We start from the raw sequence: 20271 nt of genomic DNA, 5'->3' as shown, positions 1-20271 counted from the left end.
CAGATTCCTTCTTTGCCCCACATCTTATGATTTTTAAAATCTGTTCTTTTTTTGGTGAGCTGAATATATCATTACACCGTGAGTGATTGTTTGGGATAAAAAGGATAAAGAAGGGAAACAGATAAAGGAGTAGAACGGGGGGGGGTGCTGATTGTGGTGGTTTGTGGAGAGGGGATGTCAGTAATAATCTGCAAACAGATTTCCATGCTTATTACACTAATGATTTCGTGATTTGATGCAGTGTTGGATGTTTGCAAGACGCTGGAGCCAAAGAGGGTGGCGGTATGAATGAGGAGGGAGGGGGGGGGTCGTTCTTTTTTTCTCTCTCATCTCCACACCGGGGCTAAATGATGGAGTAATTTGACTGACCCCTGACTCGGGGCAGGCCTACACATAATTGCATGTCATTCTAGCGTTGAACAGGGGGTTCAAAGTTTTTGCAATACCTCCATTTTTGTCTCTCCTTTCTCACAAATCACATGTTTATTCCCCCCCTCCATTATTCACCTCCTCGTCACTGTCTTTCCATCCGCTCACACCCCTACCAAAAAGAAAAGAAAAAAAAGAAAACCCAAAGCATCACCAAACAAAAGAAAGATTGCATTAATTTGCAAATGATGATATTACATTAAGCGCGGGGAGATCTCATACATCAGAACGTGAGAACTACTCCCTTACTGTATGTGCTTCATCTTAATGGTATCGCTGGATGTCAAGGGCATGGAGGAAATTAAATCGGAAAGTGCAGATAGACCAAAGAAGATATTATCTCTGGATGATTGCAGTTTTGATAGGTATTCCAGTGAATTTCATTTTCTCCGGATGGGGAGAAGATGAGTTAGCCTGCACATTTGCTCATTTTTCTTCTACATGATTTATGTGAGTTGAGTATAAAACTCCTTCCACCCCCTTTATCAGAAACGCACGCACGCGCCGAGGAACACGTCTCGGAGCGCCGAGCAGTAAACGGCCGCGGGTTTTCGCGCCGCAACTTGTTTATGCCGGCGCACGCACGCGTGGCTCCCAACACGTAGCGAAAGAGTCGCTTGAACTCGCGCGCACGCACCAAAGCGTGCGCGTTTGTACTTTTTCGTGTCTGCAGCCAAGATAGCGACGGAGCCATCAGCGGGAATGAATCCAGGGAGACGGCGGGGCGGAGGAAGAAGAGGGGAAGGTGGAGAGGACGGGGAGGGGGAGTGTCATTACTCAGACTTGTTTACATTCTAAATACGTAATGAAATCTTGTTGGTAATAATGACGGGAATAAAAGTTTAGGAAATTGTAAAAGTGGTGAAGTTTGAGAAATGAGCCCCGGCCTGTGAAATAGCATTTGGGGGCAGGAAACGACATTATTATGCAGTGCTCCTGCCTGCCTGGGACATGAAGATGAACTGCTGGTGGGTCATAAAATGCTGTTAGCCCTAGCCTGAAGTATGGCACATTGTAAAAGAGCCCTGATCCCATATTGCCATTATATATAAAAGTATATCCATACACAACATTATTTTTCATATAAGATGAGCTCCGATACAGTGGCTCCGGCCTCCCAAATACATACACTGATAGGCAGGATTACTCCCCCCGCCCCCTCTCTCTTCTTATAAAATATATAAATAAACATATTGCCGTGGAACCCATCTCTGCCCTGATCTTATAGACCTCGATATTAAAAACAGAAATATTGCATTTTCGAAGGGCTCTGTTTTCCTCTGGCCTCTTTTGGGTACGGGATATATCTGCGTGTTTGTTTGGGAGGGCGGGGAGGAGAACGAGGAGATGCAGAAGAAGCCCGGGCGGGATTCAACAAATAAAAGAAAATGGAAACAGATGAAGACTTTAAAAATATAATGAGATGAATATTGAGCATATCAACTGCAGGATAAGGAGAGTTAGTTGGGGTGAGGCGGCCTCGCGTGCGCGTGTGCATATTGGAAACAGGTTATTGACAGAAAATGATGGTTAAGGTGTCGCAATTAGGATTAATGTTCCAGCGTATGGACAGATGATGTGCTCTTTTTTTCCTCAACATGGTTGCTTGAGAGAGATTTCAAATGTATGGAGAGTTTACTGACATTTTACCGAGACGTTCATTTATTTTCCTGACTTTTTTAGTTTGAATTGCAAATCTGAAAGTAGGATTTTTTTTATTAGGATTTTTCTTGTCTTCAAAGTCAGAAAAATGCATAAAAGTTTCACTCTGAACTGTCTATTTTTTTGGCTTACATCGCTAGGGAAACGTCTGGGTATGAATGAATAGTGAGCTGCCCTTTTTAAGGGTGGATTGATTATTTAGCACCATCATATACCCCCAGTCTCCTCTAAAATTTGGTAAAAAGCCCTTAACCAGTCACGATTGTGATTGCTTCACCACTTTCCTGTTCAGAATCGTTGGACTTTACCTAAATTGGCTTCCTGGCACAGGCTGGGCTTTTAAGGATACTCTATAAATTTTGACTGATGTTAAAGTTTGGCCCATTCCAGGAGTATAATGCTAGCCTGTTTTATCCATTATAAAAACCAGTTCTGATATGTATTTAGTATGAAACACCTGGACTTATCTTAAAGTTTTGAAGTTGTTGATTTGTGGTAAATTTAGTGAATTGTGGAGGTGGGATTGTTTCAACCACTTGATGTTCGAGCAGTTTCCAGTTTATTCTGAGTTTAGCTTTAATGGTATTCTTAAACATCTTTACTAACTTTTCATCTTCTGAAGTCTGTCAGTTTGGGTCAGACGGTGGAAACTCGGACTTAGTCGGAGCATTTGGACAATCGTCCCAAACAAACATCGGAGCTGGTTTCGGATTGGATCGCTGATAATGATAAGCCTATGGAAAGCCCCAACCCAATCCATACTGTGTGCTGACAAACAGCAATTTAAATGAATTCAGTTATCAAAAGAATGTTAATCTTTTCAGAAATAATTCTGAATAAATTGAAACTTTTGCAACCAGTTCTAGTTTTGAAAAATGATGCGTCTTGTCCATCCTGAATACAGATTATTTCAGATGAGTTATTGCTCAGGCTCAGTGTTTGTGGACTTTCCACTCTGCCTTTGTGTCGGCAATAAATAAATAAATAAAATAAAGACATTGTGTAACTTTCAGAACAATAATTTGCTTCTCTGTTCAAACGAAGCAACTTTTTGACTGATAAAATCACTGTACATCCGACTCCCTCTGCCATTTTCGATGGAAATGAGCTGGGATAGTTATAAAACATGAACATTTCCCTCCCTCAGAGCAGAACTGACACAAGGTTGTTAAATACTTATGGTTGATGTGAACTGTAAAACGAAAAAGAAAAAAAAAAATCAAACGTTGGTCTGCACTGCATGTGCTTCGTGATCTACATTTTTGTCTACAGTGACGTGCAGTTAGGTCAGAATAGCTGAGTAAAATGTAGCCTATGTCCAAAAGATCTTAGTATTTCATCCATTTATCATCTCCCCAGTTTCCCAACAATTTCGCATGAATTCCCTTCTTCTACAGTATTATTAACAGTTTCGGGTTGTCGTTTCAAATTGCTGAAATCAGCATCGCCTTTTCACCAGCTGCGAGGATTTATTCGCTTTTCTACAAACCCACTTTGATATGTGATTTTTTTCAAATGAATTTAGCACTACAGGTAAGAGAACCATTAGTGAAAATACCTTCACTGAACACCTCTTCAAAAGTCCTCACCATTAGGTGGTGACAGATGAGCGGCAACATAATTAACATTTAAAAGCAAAAGATCTTAAGATCCACTTACTATTAGGAAAGCATAAATTTATCATGTTATTGTTGAACGTTCGATTTGCAATAGAATAACGTTTTTCTAGCCACTTAAATCCGCCTTTGAGTGTTAGCATCGTAGCCACTATGTCAAGTATCGACTTCAAAAAGACGGTGAAAGTCCATCTAACTGGCCAACTATATTATTGTCATGCACAGTGTGAATGTAAGGCACATGAAATATTATGGCCCATCAAATTTTGCATCCAATCACCCCTTTGTGATGGTCATGTTACATATATTAAAGCTGTGAGGCGATTAAAATTTGAAGTATTACGCTGCTAACTGGTTGCCCCTTCCTCCCAGTCATTAACCTCTTCATTTTTGCATTGAAATTTAATGGAAGCAGAGTTGAAACGAAGTAAAACAGCCTGGGAAAATATCCTATCACTATTCTGCTGTTAACTTTTTCAAGGGTGTGATTGAAAAGTCACACTTTTTTCATGCAAAAACAATTATTTGCATGTAAATAAGGAGAAAAGTTATAGTTTTCTAATAACTATGTTAGTACAGGTTAATGTATCATCATTTCTGTTGACTGCTCCAGCATAAAAGTCCTTCTTGTTTCCTTTCCCAGCTTAAATGTTGCTTCTCTACATTTAAAAAAATAAAAAAAATTACACATGCTTTTAAGCATAAACTAGTTAATGGTGCAAGATGGAAGCTTTGTTTTGTGCAGTTTTCCTCCAGAGTTGACCTAATTTCTTTCTGAATGCTGCTCTATCAGTGATAATTTTCAGTCTCTGCTGCTCCTTGGAACTGCCTGAGTGATGATCGCTTATTGCGTCTGCCGATTTAAGAGATCAACTAATCATGGAGGAAGATGAGCAGCCCTTCCCTCATCACCCCGTCTTCCCGCTCTCTTCCCCAGATTTTATTAATTTCTCACATGAGCTGGTAGACTGACGTGAATTGAAGATCATTATCACAGATTGACAGAGAGATTAGTGAAAAACAAACGGGCGCGCAGATTATGCAAGGGACAGACCGCTGCCGACAGCGAGGCGTTTGCCGCAGTTTCATGGTTTGTTCCTTTTCTCTCCTATTTGCCGAAACGTGAGTGAGAAAATAAATCACTTAGCGAGACAAGCAGTCCAACAAATCTGGACCCGACTTCGGCAGAAACGTCCTGTTTGACCTTTGCTCTTCCTTTCTTTGTGTCCTCCAGTTATGAACTGACCGACCACGCTCCCGCTTTGCCTTCCTGGCCCCAGCCTCAGTGGTAATAATGACGATAATAATCTCCTGCTTTACCAGAACAAGGCTACAAATAGATTAAATTTCCTGCATGCTCATTATACACAGGATTGCATTGTCTTTACAAAGCAGAGTGAGGATAATTTATTTTTCTAATGGGATGTGTTTATTTTTGAGTAGCGCAACAGACACTGGGCACTTAACTCGGCTGAGCGTGTCTCAGTGCGTCTGTCGTCGCTGTGATTAGGTAGCGGCGCAGGCTAAAGGGCTTATTGGGAGCACGCTGGACTTCCTGTCATGTGTACGGCAAGTGTTATCTGGCAGTAATAAACAAATAGTGGTAGATTTGTCTAACGCAGGACTTTTTTTTTTTTTTTTTAATTTTATTTTTTTTTAGGACTCTTCCTACAAGCGTTGATGGTGAGGTGGAAGGATTTTTGCCTTAAATGGATTCAGTGGCGCTCCAACTAATGTGGTTCACATCCAGTAGTCTGCTTTACGTATCACAAAGAGAAAGTATGTGCACTTTGAATGTTGGATGGTTAATGCAGATTGACAAGATGAACAAAAATAAGCCACTTTGGTAAAATTGGATGTTTTAATAGAACATTTTTAATGAAATTAGGAGACAGCAGCAACCAAAAATAACATTGTTTATCACAAAAAAACCCCTAATGTACAAGAACATATAAAACCTAGAAGAATCTGATGAATTTTTGCATTAGTAGTATTTAGGAGTACCAGTTAATCCGGGTGTGTATGAAATGTCCACTGTCCAGCTGATGTGCTTATTTTAACTCCAGTTTAAGTTTGAATCCTATCAGGTTATTTACTCTAGCTAACAACAGAGTTTCCCATTGATCTGGATTTGTATAGGTCTGACTTTGTATGAAAAAAAAAGAGTCTGGAAGTACACCTATATCTATATTTCAGTAGGTGTCTGGCTGTTGCAGGTTACAAAGACTGGCCTGCAGAGATTTGATTGTATAATTGGATGGATTTTCTATGAACAAGAGAGAAATTTCAAACAGGCTACCTTTCAGCAGTTTCCACTCTGTCCTCATCACATTTTCAGCAGTAACATTTGGAGCTCGTCTCTGATCCCGGCCCTCCTTTTTTTAGTCTTCCTTGTGATCGTTTGCTCCTCTTATTTAATACCGATTAAGATTTAAGGTCTGTTCTCCTGCTCTCATTACCGGGGCGATGCTGTCAGCCTCAACGGGAATTTTTTTGAGATCTTGAACCAAAAGTGAAAGAACAAATAATTGTTGTAGAAATGTTTGACAAAAGATGCTGGGTGCAGCAGTTTTGTTTTTTGTTGTTTTTTTTCTCTAGGTGGCCGCATACGCCATCTCCTCATTAGGAACAAAGGAGGAAAAAATGCTGGCGTTTAGAGAAAAAAAAAAATCAAAGAGGGACAAACAGCGTTTGGACACAGGCACTACACACTACATCAGTTAGAGTTATTGCCAGGCACGTCATCCTTTTCACTGGTTAACAGCACTGCAGTACATAAGTGAAGTCCATTAACTGTATGAATTGCTCTGTAATGTAACGCCGTTCAATAGAAGAAGTATATTAACCTTCTTCCTTCTTTCTTCCTGTCTCTTTTTTTTCTTTTTCTTTCTCTTTTGAGCAACATATCTCCGACTTATCACCTGGTTCTATTTAGCATTCGATCTCTGCTCGCTTAAATCAAAATGTCTCTCTAAACAGAAACCCACCCAGAACATCTTCTCCCTCATGTTTGTCTGCGTACGGTGGGATGCCACTTCAGACGCCTTCCTCCCTGTGGGAGGTGCAAAAACCTGCCTCTGGAGAGCTCAGTTACTGACTTCTTTATTGTTTGCTAATTAATTATGCGCAGAGGAAGTAGCTACGTGAAATAAGGGAACAATGTGTTGGAAAGCAAAAACAAATATGTAATTGTAAGACTGTTTAGCAGTCCTTTATACTTTGGGACACATTTTCTTCTATCAGTCTCCGTTTATTACTGCAAAACTGGTTTGTATTCCACTTATTTCTTTAATGTCGTTAATGCTTTTCAAATAAACCGAGACGAATGTATGATATGAAAGAATATCCACTCCTCCCCTTGCTTGAAAATGTTGTCTGACTGATGGAAGAGCAGACACTGTGTAGAAATATGTACAACGCAGGAAACAGCTACAGATGCTAACTGTGCTAATTGCTAATGAAAGTCACTCAAAACAGTTTAAATGTCCCGTTTAACACTGTAAACTGAATTATGCTGTTGTGACTTTTTAAAGTTGTTTAATTGGTCATCCTGAGCTCTGATACCACAGAGTAATGAAGATGCAGCTTAATTTAATTTCTCACTTATAACTTTTCTCGCATATCGCGGTACATGTGGGGGGAAATCCTGACCGGGATTTTTGAATAGAGCTCCAGTGCTGACAGAGCAGAGCACACCAATGTTAGGATTCAATGTTTAGTTCCACTTGAGCTTGCTTTGTGTGTGTGCGTGAGTGTGTGTGCGTGCGGTTGTGTGTTCACAATGCGTGGTCCTACATATACCTCAAGGCCAACGTAAACAAATGCTAATGTAATTACTGGGTGTGCATGGTAATAAACTGTAACTAAAATGATTGTGACGTATTTATGTGTGGTGTTATTGCTTAAGGTGACTGATTGTGCCGTGACTGAGCTGTGTGTCATTGTAATTGTTCAGCAGGGTAATCTGAAGAGCAGCGGGTTTGAATCCAGTACAGCGATTTCACGTCGTTGCCTCTAATCCCTCGCCTTTGCTGCAAACGAGGAAAACGGCTTCAAAGATGCTAACAGATATCGTTTTATCGGTTTCTCGTGGACGCCGATATGGAAGCAATCGCTGTGCCTTTTTTTTTTTTTTAAAAAGGCATAATAGCACATTTTATTTTAGGTTTTCAAGCAGAACCCGTACACGCACGCTACCCCTAACTTGCATTAAGTGCGTCCCGGCGGGTGTCTGCGCGGCGCCTTGAAGCGCGTTCCGTCTAGGATGCGGCACCCTGACATCACGACATTAAAGCGGGTCATTATATTTCCCCTGACTGCCACCGAAAAGTGACGTTTTTACAAAGTGACAAGTTTACAGTTTGATAAATCTGATTTTTTTTTTTTTTTTTCCTGCCAGCGGTGGGAGCGGGGAGTGAGAAGATGGGAACATTGAGAGGAAAAGCTGGGTGAGCAGGAGGAGGCGGAGGAGGAGGGAGGAAGCGCTGCCTGTCAGCGACGCCCCGGCCTTGTCGTCTAAATGATGCTCCCAGGCAGCAGATTCAGATCCCATCCCCATTAGCATTTAATTTCTCTCTAATCCTACACGCCGTCTCCACCGCTGCATGGTAACGAGGGGCCGCCGTGCTCCGGCAGCGCCACAAAAACCTTCCAAGAGCAATCTGCGGCGCGCGCTGCCTTTTTATAGCTCCGTCGTAGCCATCATTCTTTCTTGACAATTAAGACCCACAAATCTAATAGCAATGATATTGGAATTACAGCGAGGCCCTTTTGAGAGGGCATGTCAGGAAAAAGAGCTGCGCCTCCCAATACAGCTGTCAGAGCGCAGGGCCCTCCCCCGTTGGCTCCCGCTTAATGTGCCCCGCGCACGCGCCGGCGAGCGAGCGCGCACACAACAGGAAGGGGAATATGTTGAGTCTCTGGCTGTGATCTTTGTAAAATGTGCTCTCTGTGCCCTCTTATCCAACTCTCCAAAGACTTGTTACAGCAGCTTTTGTTTTCTCTCTTCCCCTCTCACTTCTCTCGCTCTCGTTCTTTGTCTCTAAATTTCTCTTTATCTCTTTTTCATTGATTCTCCCTGGTGTGTCAGAGTTGTTGCTTTCTTTTTGTTTTTCACCAGCAGGGTATTTTTTATTTTTTTTTCTCTTTTCCTTCCACAGATGACGGGGTTAGTAACTCGCTAAAGTTGTCCCTGGGTACTCCGTGAGGACATTTTTACGGGTGCATAATAGTGTAATAGTGGCAGTTAAAGATTATCGTGGGTGAAATTTGTTTTAGCCTAAGGGACAAAGCTGTTTTATCACAATATTACATGGATGAAGTTGTGCGAGTATGGCATCTGTCCTGGGCTGTGTGATCTCTCAGGCGGCGGCGCGGCAAAGTAAACGAGCTGATTGTTCTTCCGACTTTGGATCTGATTTACTCCGAGAAGCAAATTGACTCAGAAGCTTTCAAAAGTGTTGGCACCCCTGTTAAAATGCCATTTTTATCATGAAAAGCTAGATACTAATATACTTTTTCTACTTTTGGGCCACAGTTTCCAACAGAAAAACAAACAAATGAGTTTGCTAAATTTTTAAACATTAAAAAAAAAAAAAAAGCTGCAAGAACCTGGTTGCGTAAGTGTTCCCATCCTGAAACAGACTCAGTTGATCCAGTTTTAAACTTCTTTAGTTCACTCTGGTCATAAATGATGGTGAATTTAATTAAACTGGAATAATGCTTAGCTGTTCTAAAAGGTTATTCTTGACATTTAATTATTTATGTACTTTAGCACAACTCACTTTTTTAAAGATGTTACAAAAGTATCAGTCAGGAAAAGGGTAACGTGAAGACAGTAATTGGATAAAGTATATCAACATCATGACACAATTTATTTGAAGTTTCTTATAAATACTTTGTTCTTAAAGCCAAACAAATACACATACCTCATTTTAACACAGATGTTTTTATTACTTTCCTCTGTAAGCAGGTTTGGTTCTGTTTATTGTCATTTTTTTTCTGCTTATTTGCCCTGAACAAACTTGACCTTCCTCCTGATGACCTGTAACCAAGACAACCCCACCTGTTTGTCACTTTCCTGCAGACTCCAGCAGAGCAGGCGAAGGTTCGAATGCATTTGGTCCTGCAGGCAGCAGGTAAGTGCATAACATTCATGTTTGTCCACTTCCATGTAAGTCTGACTTCTCCACATATTTAGAGACAGAAATTGATTCTTAGAACTGGACTTTGACTGAGCCATTCTAATAGATGACTTTGCTTTGATTCAAATCGTGCCAGAGTTTCTCCGACTGCTTTAGTGTTTCCCGTAGATTTTCCTCCAGAATTACTCATCAACACTTACTAGCTTCTCTGTCACTGCTGAAGAAAAGCTCTCACACATCACCATGCTGCCAACATCATGTTTCACAATAGCGATATTTGCCCTCAAGAGGCCATTTCAAGGAACATGAGTAGTACAAATGGACTCAGACAATAGAGTTTATCAAATTCACACGTACTAATGTATAAATATAATTACATAAGAGCACCTTCCTCCACATGTGTGTTGTTTCCTTTACTTCATTTGTAAGGGCAACAAGTGATGCAAGTCTCTTTTTTTACACTTTTCAATGACAGCTTTCTTGCCGCTCTTCCATGAACTTCTGACCTATGCAGTCCACAGCTAATAGTTGTCCTGTCAGTAGTTTCTTCTACCAGAAGGTCATTGCATCTCCTCCAGAGTTACCACCATCCTTTTGCCTGTTTTTTTCTAATCTCTTTACTCAGGTTGCCGCTTCAGATTAAAGGCCAGATATTTTGTGGGGGGTTTGCATCTAATTTCTGTCGGTCTCTCCCATGAAATCCTTATAAAACACGTTGAAATTTAGGGCTGTAACTTGATAGACTGTGAAAACGAACAACGAATATAAATACTTTCCCAGAATACACAATATTCTGGCTGGCAAGAGAGAAAAAAAAATCTAATTATGAAGTAATATAAGAGTAGAGGATAAATAAAGCTGAGAAAATCTGAAGAGCTGTCAGCTGTTTTCTGAAATTTTATCGCAAATGACATGTTCTTCAGGTTTCATTGTCAGTTTCCCACACGCAGTCTCACACTTCTCTCCCCACACGTACCACAGCTACACTCAGACAACTGGGAGCGCGCGCGCTCTACCCACTCTGACCGCTCGCGGGCCCATATTCACTGCAGCTTAATTTCAAACGCTCCTCCCAGTACATAAGTCATAGATGTCACCATGCACACGGTGTATATATTCCAGTGTGTATTCGAGGGGTAGAGTTGCGAGCCAGATGTGACAGGCAGAGATTGACTGTGGAGAAAGATGTCTTCATGTTTACAGTCATGCACACACACACACGCACGCACGCACACACACACACTCAGATACACAGAGCACTTCAGAACAGGGCTCTAATTTCACCACAGGAAATATATGAAAGGACCAGGCATCTATACATCATCTATAAAGCACCCGCCAGCTACATACGCACCTCACTTAAGACTTGTTCAGCTGCTGCGGAGGCCAAAGAACAACACTGCCATCCCTTGATCTGATTTTGCTGAATCGCGCTTTGTGAGGCATGTATTATGTACTTCGTCATGCTTTAAATTTACTCGACATAGTTTACTTGTGGTGACAGGAGGGTTTTTTTTGAAGTGGGAACAACTTAATTTCTGCGTAGCAGTCAAGTTTAAGAAGAACGCTTGATCTTGATTCAGTATTTATCCTCGGCATGCGAAATGCCCCGACCTCTCCGTCCCACTTTAACGCTAATGTTCCGCTAATGGCAATAAAGCCTCCCGGCTTTGAGCCTTGTGGCTTTGAGTGCTTCGGGCCAGACAGTTGCAGACGCAGGCTCAGGGCCTGGCGCACCGTGAGAGGAGAGGCTTTAATGTGCTGGTTGGGTTTCTGGTTTTTCTCTCTATCTCTCATGGAGGCGTCCAAATAAAACGTTTATGGCCCAGTCAAAGATTGTCCTCCTGACAACAGAGGACTGAACGGTCTGCATCAGGCCTGTGGATACAGTTGGTTTAGCGACAGATTTGAGTTAAAAGTTGAACTCTTGATTGGTGATCAGCAGCTGAAATAGGAAGAAATAAAGAAAAATAAATTTTTCCCTCCTGTCATCAGACATATCTAATGTCTGGGCCAGACTTTAGAAAAGGGCTAATACACCAATTTGTTTGGGGGAGCCCCACATTATTTATTCATTTATTTATTTATTTATTTATTTATTTATTTATTAATGAATGCACTTTTTGCATTTTACTTTATATAAAACTCATAGGTCTACATCAAATATTAACATTTTGGGCCTTTTCTGAATATAAACAATACTTGAAAAGGATGAAGTTCTTGTAATTTTCTGGGAACAAAATGAAGCTACTTTTCACATGATGTTTTAAACCTACCATGCATCAGTTCATGTATAAAACTACCTATTTATGTAATGTTAATTGCATTAGAAGAATTTTTTTGTCGCGGATCGGGCACCAAACTGGCTCCAGCCCAGGAGCCCACGTCCTTGTAGATCCGGCCCTGTCCAAAGTACTTTGATTCACTTTTTTTGAGTTTAACCAGTCAGATAAAAGCTAGGGATGCATATTGTTTCTCACTGCCATCTTCTTTATTTAAAAATCATTATTAATACTTAAGTATCTTGTAGTCAATCCTTCATTTATTTTGGCTACATTTCTTTATGAGTGACTTTTTTATTTTTTTATTTGTCCCTCCTGTGTCTCTCAGCTCACTCTCCATCCTCCTGTCTTTGTTCCAGAGTTGTTGGTGGGCAGAGGGAGATAGGGATGGAGGGCAAGGAGGAAGCAGCAGATGTTGGAAGGTTGTGTGAATGTTAATGTCCTGACGTAGCCGTGGAGCTTAAGCTTCCTCCTCCTCCTTCCCTCCGATCCTCTCTGAGCGCCCGCCAGGCTTTCTCTCTCGGGGTCTCCTGACATCCTTAAAGCCCGCGGCTCTCCTCTCCACTCCTCTCCTCTTCTACGCTCTCTTCCACCTCTTCCCCTCCTCCTCCCGCCTTTTGTCCGTCTATGGACTCTCTCTAGTCAGTAGAGAGCAGATCATCCCATGGCTAAAGCGGCTCAGGCCTTTTGTGTTGGGGGGCTCTGTGAACCTGTAATGAGCCCCCTCGGCTGGCCCGCTGGCCTGCTTAACGCTCACTGGGGGCCTTCGATGTGTGTGTGTGTGCGTGTGTGCGTGTGTGTGTGTGTGTGTGTGTGTGTGTGTGTGTGCGTGTGCGTGTGCGTGTATGGAGTAGGATGAGGAGGGCAACACTGGCCCCCAATGAAAGAGCTGGATGGATATGTTTATGGGTCACTTCCTGCCTGGCCTACATATCACACATATAAACACACACAGAAACTCCAGGTTTCCAAGATAAGGATGCTTATTATTTTGATTAATAATTAAAATTATTACGTTAATATTTTTGTTGCCAACGATTCATAGCCCTTAAACTTAGTCGCAATTTGCCACGTTACAACTGGAAACTTCTTTTTATTTTATGACAAAAGAACTAGAAGGAAGTAAAGTTTGTAAAATGTGCTTTAAATTAAAAAAAAAAAAAAACAGGATAAACTTTTATTTTGCCCTCTTTATTCTGCTTCCCTTGAATAAATTTGAGTGCAACCATTTGGTGGCGTTTGGGTTACAGCTTTTTGTCAGAAATCATGTTGGCTATCAAACCTGATGGGGAGCAAAATATGACTCAGTTTTGTATGCAAACGTATTAGAAGTTGCAAAATACTTTTTAAAATAATTTCTTTATTTTATATTATATTATTTATTTCATTTGTTTACAGTTTCACATGTGGATATTTAAAAACTTTTGAATAAAAGTGAGTAGCTGGAGGAAAAAAGAAGTTCTTACATAGTCTACGTTACACCCGGAAACGGGGGTGAGATTGGGGGCGGAGGAATACATTCAGCCACAGATACGGTGCAATGGTTTAGGTCAAAGCTTATTCATGCGTTGCAATGGCTAGATGTGCCAAACTGCTAGACAGATAGCTCAAAAGGCTAAAAAATTACTGAAAACCTTTGAGTTTGTGGCCATCATGCGACACAGTGCAGAAAAGCATTGTGTCGCATGTTTTTTTTGAAGGACTGTATTTGTAGCTCTGAGTAACAGCAACAATGCTTTTATATTGTCTGCTAAATCACTTTTTTTTTTGTTTTATGCCTCCACTTTGATTTCCTCATCACCAGGAAACCCTCTGGACAGGTGTTCGCTGCAGAGGAAGTTCAGCCTTTTATTCCTCATTGCTGTGCATTTTTGCATCGTCATCTACTGAACCGCAGCCGCTGCAGCTTCCCTGCGAAACGCTCACAAAAGGAACGATTTTTGCATCCGCACATATTTTCGTGCGCACACACGGCAACCATGACACTTTCACTCTTCATATTGTGCTCTCTCCGCTTTTCAGCCACTCGCTCGGGCCTTTGCTCTTTTCACAGCGATGTCCATTTCCACTCAAATGAGCATAAGTACTTTGCACGGCAGCGGGCTTCTACTTATCCACACGTCAATAGGGAGTGTTTGCAGAACACCCACTTAGGACCCGAAGGCCAGAGGTCATCAAAACCTTCTCCTTCTGCCTATTTGAACATTCGACAGCAGAAAAACAAACAATCCTTAAGATCTCATCAGAGGCTTGAACTTGGAAGGGCCTCACTGGTCTGAATTCATTTTCTCTCTCTGGTTTGATACCTTGGTGGATTTGGTAGGAGGAAAGCTCAGTTCTTCATTCTCGATCTTAAATTTGTCAAAGTTTCATTACTAAATGCTGCTTAACTAAAATCTTAAAACAGTACCTTTTACTATTGCACTTTTCTTTAAAAGTTTTGTGTTTCCTGTGTAAAGCATCTCGTTTCATTACATTCACAAACTTCAATGTGTTTTATTGGGACTTTTATGCGACAGATTGAAGGAACGTAGCTCAATCATTGTGAAATAAGAGGAAAATAATACATGGTCTTCCAAATTAGAACTTCTGTTCCGTTCGGGATTAACCTGACCGGCTGCAGAAAAGCGTTCCCACAGCATGATGCTGCCACTTCCATGCCTCAAAGTGGCTACAGAGTTCTCGTTAACATGCAGTGTTAGTTTTCCACCCCATACGGTGTGTTGCATGTTGGCTGAAAAGTTGGATTTTAATCTCCACTGACCAGATAACTTTCTTCCACGTGGTTCCCATGTTCCCTTCACGGTAAAAGGGAGAAAATGTTAAAAAACTTCTGGAGGCAGAAATACTTTTGGCGAGGCCCTATAGAGAGATCCATGATGGCCAAAACCATAAACTGAAACTTCAAACATAATTGTGTAGCTTAAGAAGGTATTTATCATACTTCCATGTATTTGTGAAATTCTTTAAAACCTACTCTTGCAAGAAAAAGGAAAAAACAAAACAAAACTGTTTTTGTTTCGTCTTATTTTAAAGCAGAATGTGTTTATTTTGTGTTGATATTTTTAACTTTCATGCAGCCTGTGTAGGATCTGACAAAACAAAACTATAAAACATTTGCCTTGAAGTCTGTCATAAGCCATTTTTTTAACATATAAAAGACAATCATCTTCAGCATGTATCATTCTATCTCTGCTGTTGTTCTATATATATATATATATATATATATATATATATATATATATATATATATATATATATTATTATTTTTTTTTTTTTTTTTGGTGTGTTTATGTTTGCTTTTTTTAATGAGTGACAGGCACAAAGGAGCAGAGTGGTGCCTGATTAGCTCAACTTAACAGCATCACCCTTTATGATTAATACTTCCACAGTGACTACCGTGTTTCAGGCCTTTCTGTCTCTGCATGGGTCCTTCACACACAGACACACCCTTTCTCTCAAGCTCTCAGCTTCCTCGTTGCTTCCACTTCCCGCTTTTCCTCCCACTGCCCCCCCCCCCCCCCCGGCACACCCGCCGCGCCCCACGCCCTGACAGATGTGTGCTGAACAGACCACATACACGGAGGGTGTCACCTTACCCCCTCTTGAACTAAAGGGCTAATTCGCCACATTTAGGAGGCTGCCACCTTTTGTTCTGTGAGGATAAGAGTTGATTGGCACAGAGACTCTGAGAAAATCTAGCTGCTTGGATTCTGTGTTTTCTCGTTTTTTTATGTGTGTGTTTGTTTGAATGCAACACAGATTCTTTTGGGAATCCAGCTGAAGTTTTTTTTTTTTTTTTTAATTACCTATCACTGTGGTCATTTTGGCGTTCTTCTAACATGACCCTCCTTTCATGGGGGATTTCTGTTAGAAAACTTCAGGGGAGTTACCCTGCAATAACTACTAATAACATGCTATTTGTCGGTGTTTCAAAATGTCTTATTATTCTACCCTCAGCATGTACCACTTTGCTGTGACAACTGGGTACTGTAATGCAATAAGGGGATTTTTAAGATAAAATTAATGGGGAGCACATTCTGTTGTTTTAGAAGAGCGGTGTGGTGTAATTACAAGAGCAAAGAACGTTTTCAACATGTCAGCTCATCTGTTGCCGTTTTAAAAGGTAAAATCTAAATATGGTTCAGCAACACTCAAAAATAACCACCAGTCCTACAATAAGTTTAGCAGTTTTTACTAATCTCTCAAGTAAAAAAAAAAAAAAAAAAAATGCAGATTAAGAAAACAAAACAAAAGCGGTTTTGGAGCCTTAGCTCCTGTTGTGGTCCAGAACGTGGACTAAGTGCCAGGTGAGAGCTCGTTTTGCATGAATTGCTGCATGTAATCAGGTTGATTTTTCTGGCCAATCGAGCACAGCAACACAATGGCCATTGGTGTCTTTGGCAGAGTGGGCAGGTGCCAAGTCCTGCTGGAAAATGAAATCAGTGTCTCTGTAAAGCTTGTCAGCTCAGGGAAGCATAAAGTGCTCCAAAATATCCTGGTTGACAGCTGCACTGCTAACTTTGGAGATGATAAAACACAGCAGACCAGCAGCAGCAGATAACATGACCCCCACCAAATCACCACTGACTCTGGAAACTTCACTTTATTCTGTTCCTGGGCCATAAATTTAAATTCAAATGAACAGTTCACTTTCATTTGCAAGATGAGCAGCAGTCCAGCGGCTGAACAAAAGGAACGTAACATTTTTTTTTAGCTCATGTTCTTCCTCTAGCCGCAGTCCGCAGCTTGTGGATTTGTAACAAACCCTTTTATGGGTTTTGCGTCACAATCTTCCCAGAACTGTGACTGTTCCTTCCTGCTGCTTGTGCCCCATTTGCTACCACAGTTTTTTCTTCCAATTAACTTTCCGTTAACGCGATTGAACACTCTGTTCTTACGATGCCAGTGACTGTCTTCTTCATGACTGTGTGGCTCATAACATTTCTCTATTAAAACAACAAGCATTTTATATACAACATGCTAGGTTTAACTGTGAAATTAAATTACTAAAACACCTTCCCTGTGATATTTCACTTTATTGAGATGCACTTACAATAGTAATATTTTCCTTACAAGAGATGAATTCAGTGGTGATAAATGAGCAGCGCCGTGATGATTGATCAGGTGGTTTGTGCTATAAATATTCCCATGTGCAGTCGGAAAATTATAAATTGCGCTCTGCAGAACCGTGCTGCTGTTGTTTTGTGTGTGAGAATCCAAACTGTTGGAGAACCACAGATAATACACTGATGTCATGTCGGGTCAGCTCCAGAAACAGAGAAAGACAGAGAGTTGTGTGCATGTTCATCCACATACATGTCAGCTGAGGTTAAGATTCAAATTTAAGAACGAAGTAAACAAAAAAAAAGTGAAGACATAACTGCGCAGTCTACAAACTTTCCTTTGCAGCTCACAAATTAAGCTTGATATTTCAGCTGGAATACTCTCGCATCATTTAGCTGTTTTATATTTTCATTGAGATTCTGAACTAGCCTCCTCTTTGTTCGCATTAATGTAAGTATTTCTGACCAGCGGCTGGAAGTCCCTTTGCCTGCTCGCAGGAATGCCGTCCTTCGGCAGGATAATGGCACCGGGCTGTCCTGTAATTTAGCCTCTGTAACCATTGATCAGCAGGATTTATGTGCCATTACCTCACTCTTCCAGTCAACGCTCGTAATTACGTCTCTGAGACAGAGAGGGGAGTGGGGCTTGGCCTTATATCGGACTCAAATACCTGAATTAGATTTTAACAAACAGCCTCTAATGCTCACCCGCTCGCAAGCCGACAGCAGTGTCAAACAGATTGACCTACCGACGAGGAGAGTAAATGGATAGAAAGCTTTTATCAAGCTTCATATACAGAGTCATACTTGGAGCCTCTTGCCTCAAGCTGTTTCTCCCGGCTTCTCACGAGAAGGCGCGTTCAAAGAAAGGATTTGCCTGACGTTTCGTGCTCTGTACCTGCAAGTGCGTTTCCTTTTAATGAGAAACAGGTTTTCCAGTTCGGAGGTTCCTGTAAGCTGCAGCGGGGAGGAGCGGGGTGACCTAAGAACTGACGGGATCAGAGGTTTATGTACAATTGATTTTTTTTGGTTTGTTTTATGGGTATAATAAACACAAGGCCCTTCTGCGTCGTCTCTGCGTGGCCCAGCGATGCCCCCTCTCGTCCTCTCAGCCCTGCCACTTATGGGGTCAGTTCAATAAAGCTTGACCAAGCAACGCTTTATCCTGGAGGCTAATGATTATACCAAAAGTTTTAAGTAAGCATCATCAGAGCACTAAAGATGGACTGATTATTAGCTGTTCAAGAATTTCAGCTGAACTACCAGCTGAAATTCTGAACAGCTATTTACATTTTCTTTTGGGACTCAAATGCAAGTGTCCCACACAGCATGTGCAAATTCTGCACATGCTGTGTGCAGAATTTGTTTCTCGGTTTTCTCCGAGACATGAGTAAGGAAGAGATGACACATTTTTGGGGTTATTTCTCCCCGTTTTAAATGAGAAATTTTGCTAAAACATGTCTAAAATATCATGTATGTGAAACCAGAATTGTTCTCTGTGGCAATACAGGAATGCATTTGAGAGGAATACTATGAAAATAAACATTTTTAATCATTTTATCCTTGTTAACCTGACATTCAGGAATGCAACAGCTGATCTTGGTCAAAGAAAGACTGCGTTTATGTCTGGATCCAGACCCCCGTTTGCCATTTGAAACCTCTCTTCTAAATTGGGAAAACAATATTCATAAGGTGAACAGAATATTTCATTACTAAAAAGCTTGAAACGAGATTTCACAATATTAAAGCACCGCCGTATTTTATGTTATCTCGCTGGAAAATGAATGTTCTGCGCTTGCAAAGCAACATCTACAGTGCCTATAAAAAAAGTATTCACCCATGATGAACACATTTTGCCCTTATTAATAAAAAAAATGCAAAAATAAATCGTAATTTTAAAGTGGAAACTGATTTCTACAAATTAATAGCAATAAATAAAAATATGAAACATAAAGTAAGTGATTTCATAAATACCTCCTCCCTTCAACTAGATGCTGCCATCACAGCTTGTACGTCTATAGATTCTGAAATGTTGTTCCTGGTTGTGTGGCGATTCATTGTGAATAGCCTGTCACAAATTCCTCATCTGATTGAGGTCTGGGCTTTGACTGGGCCACTTGACTGAGCTCAATATTATGTATCACTGGATCTTAAGAGTTGGTCACGTTCTTAATTTAGACCGTAAGCTTAACAGGAACTTGTCGAAAAACAGATTTCATGACAAATGTGTCATTGTGAACAAGTTTAAATAGAGTTTTCTGGGTTTTTATGGCTTTTGTAGGATCACCACAGTCTAAACTCTTCATGTTTGTACTGATGCATGAAAAGGGGGAAAAAAGTAAACTTCTGAGTTTTTTTTAATTTTTTTTTAGCAGTCTTACACTGAAAAATATTCAGGTCAAGGCTTCGAAATTGGTGTGAAATTCCATACACAGCATGTTTAGCAATCATTCGCTCATTTTCTAGTAATGAGGTAATTTATTGAACTGCAGGAACAAGCCAGGACCTGCATCTCTAAATTGTGTATATTTTTGTTGATGTGTGTTGTTTCTGCGTTCGACGTCTTCACAGGTCCGACTATTCGTTTCACTGATATCGGAGGTGTTGCTCACCGTACGTGCTTGTCAAATTATGCACAACTTTACTCGTGCTACCTTGGGGAGCCGTGTATACTTTGCCAGTCGGAGCCTGTTAAAGAAACCACTCTGATTCTGTGGACGTGTGTGAGAAAGAGCAGGAGAGTAAGTGATTGTGTAAGCTTTGTTTACCTTCAGTGGGCAGATTTCAAACGGCATCTGGCGAGCTTTTGAGAAAGAGCTCCTCCAAGTAAGCCTCCCCCCCTGCACCCCACCGCCAGCCCCTCAGGTTTTTCGCTCCCCTACTCGTCGGTGTTCGAATACACATGCAGACGACCGCTTCCCTCCTCCTGTCTTCTCTCGACATGTAGGCATTTCCATAACAGAAAAAAAAAGAGTATTTTTAATTTGCCCGCTTTCCATAATCTTCCAACATATGGTTTTAAACGATTTCGATGCAAATGCGTGTGCTAATTATTTGCAGACGAGCCTTGTAG

General features: G+C 41.0%; 1 protein-coding gene across 1 annotated transcript in view; it reads left to right on the top strand.

The window, feature by feature from the left end:
* Positions 1–20271, top strand: part of rsrc1 (arginine/serine-rich coiled-coil 1) — a 138725-nt gene that overhangs the window by 57225 nt on the left and 61229 nt on the right. The window contains exon 6 of the mRNA XM_014990682.2: positions 9793–9844. Within this exon, the coding sequence (XP_014846168.1) occupies positions 9793–9844 (52 nt within the window). The remainder of the gene's footprint in view (positions 1–9792; positions 9845–20271) is intronic.

Source organism: Poecilia mexicana, unplaced genomic scaffold (assembly GCF_051168715.1).
Source record: "Poecilia mexicana isolate PSO_F unplaced genomic scaffold, ASM5116871v1 scaffold_13, whole genome shotgun sequence".
In the NCBI taxonomy this organism is placed as follows: Eukaryota; Metazoa; Chordata; class Actinopteri; order Cyprinodontiformes; family Poeciliidae; genus Poecilia; species Poecilia mexicana.
This window is presented reverse-complemented; position numbering and strand designations above follow the sequence as displayed.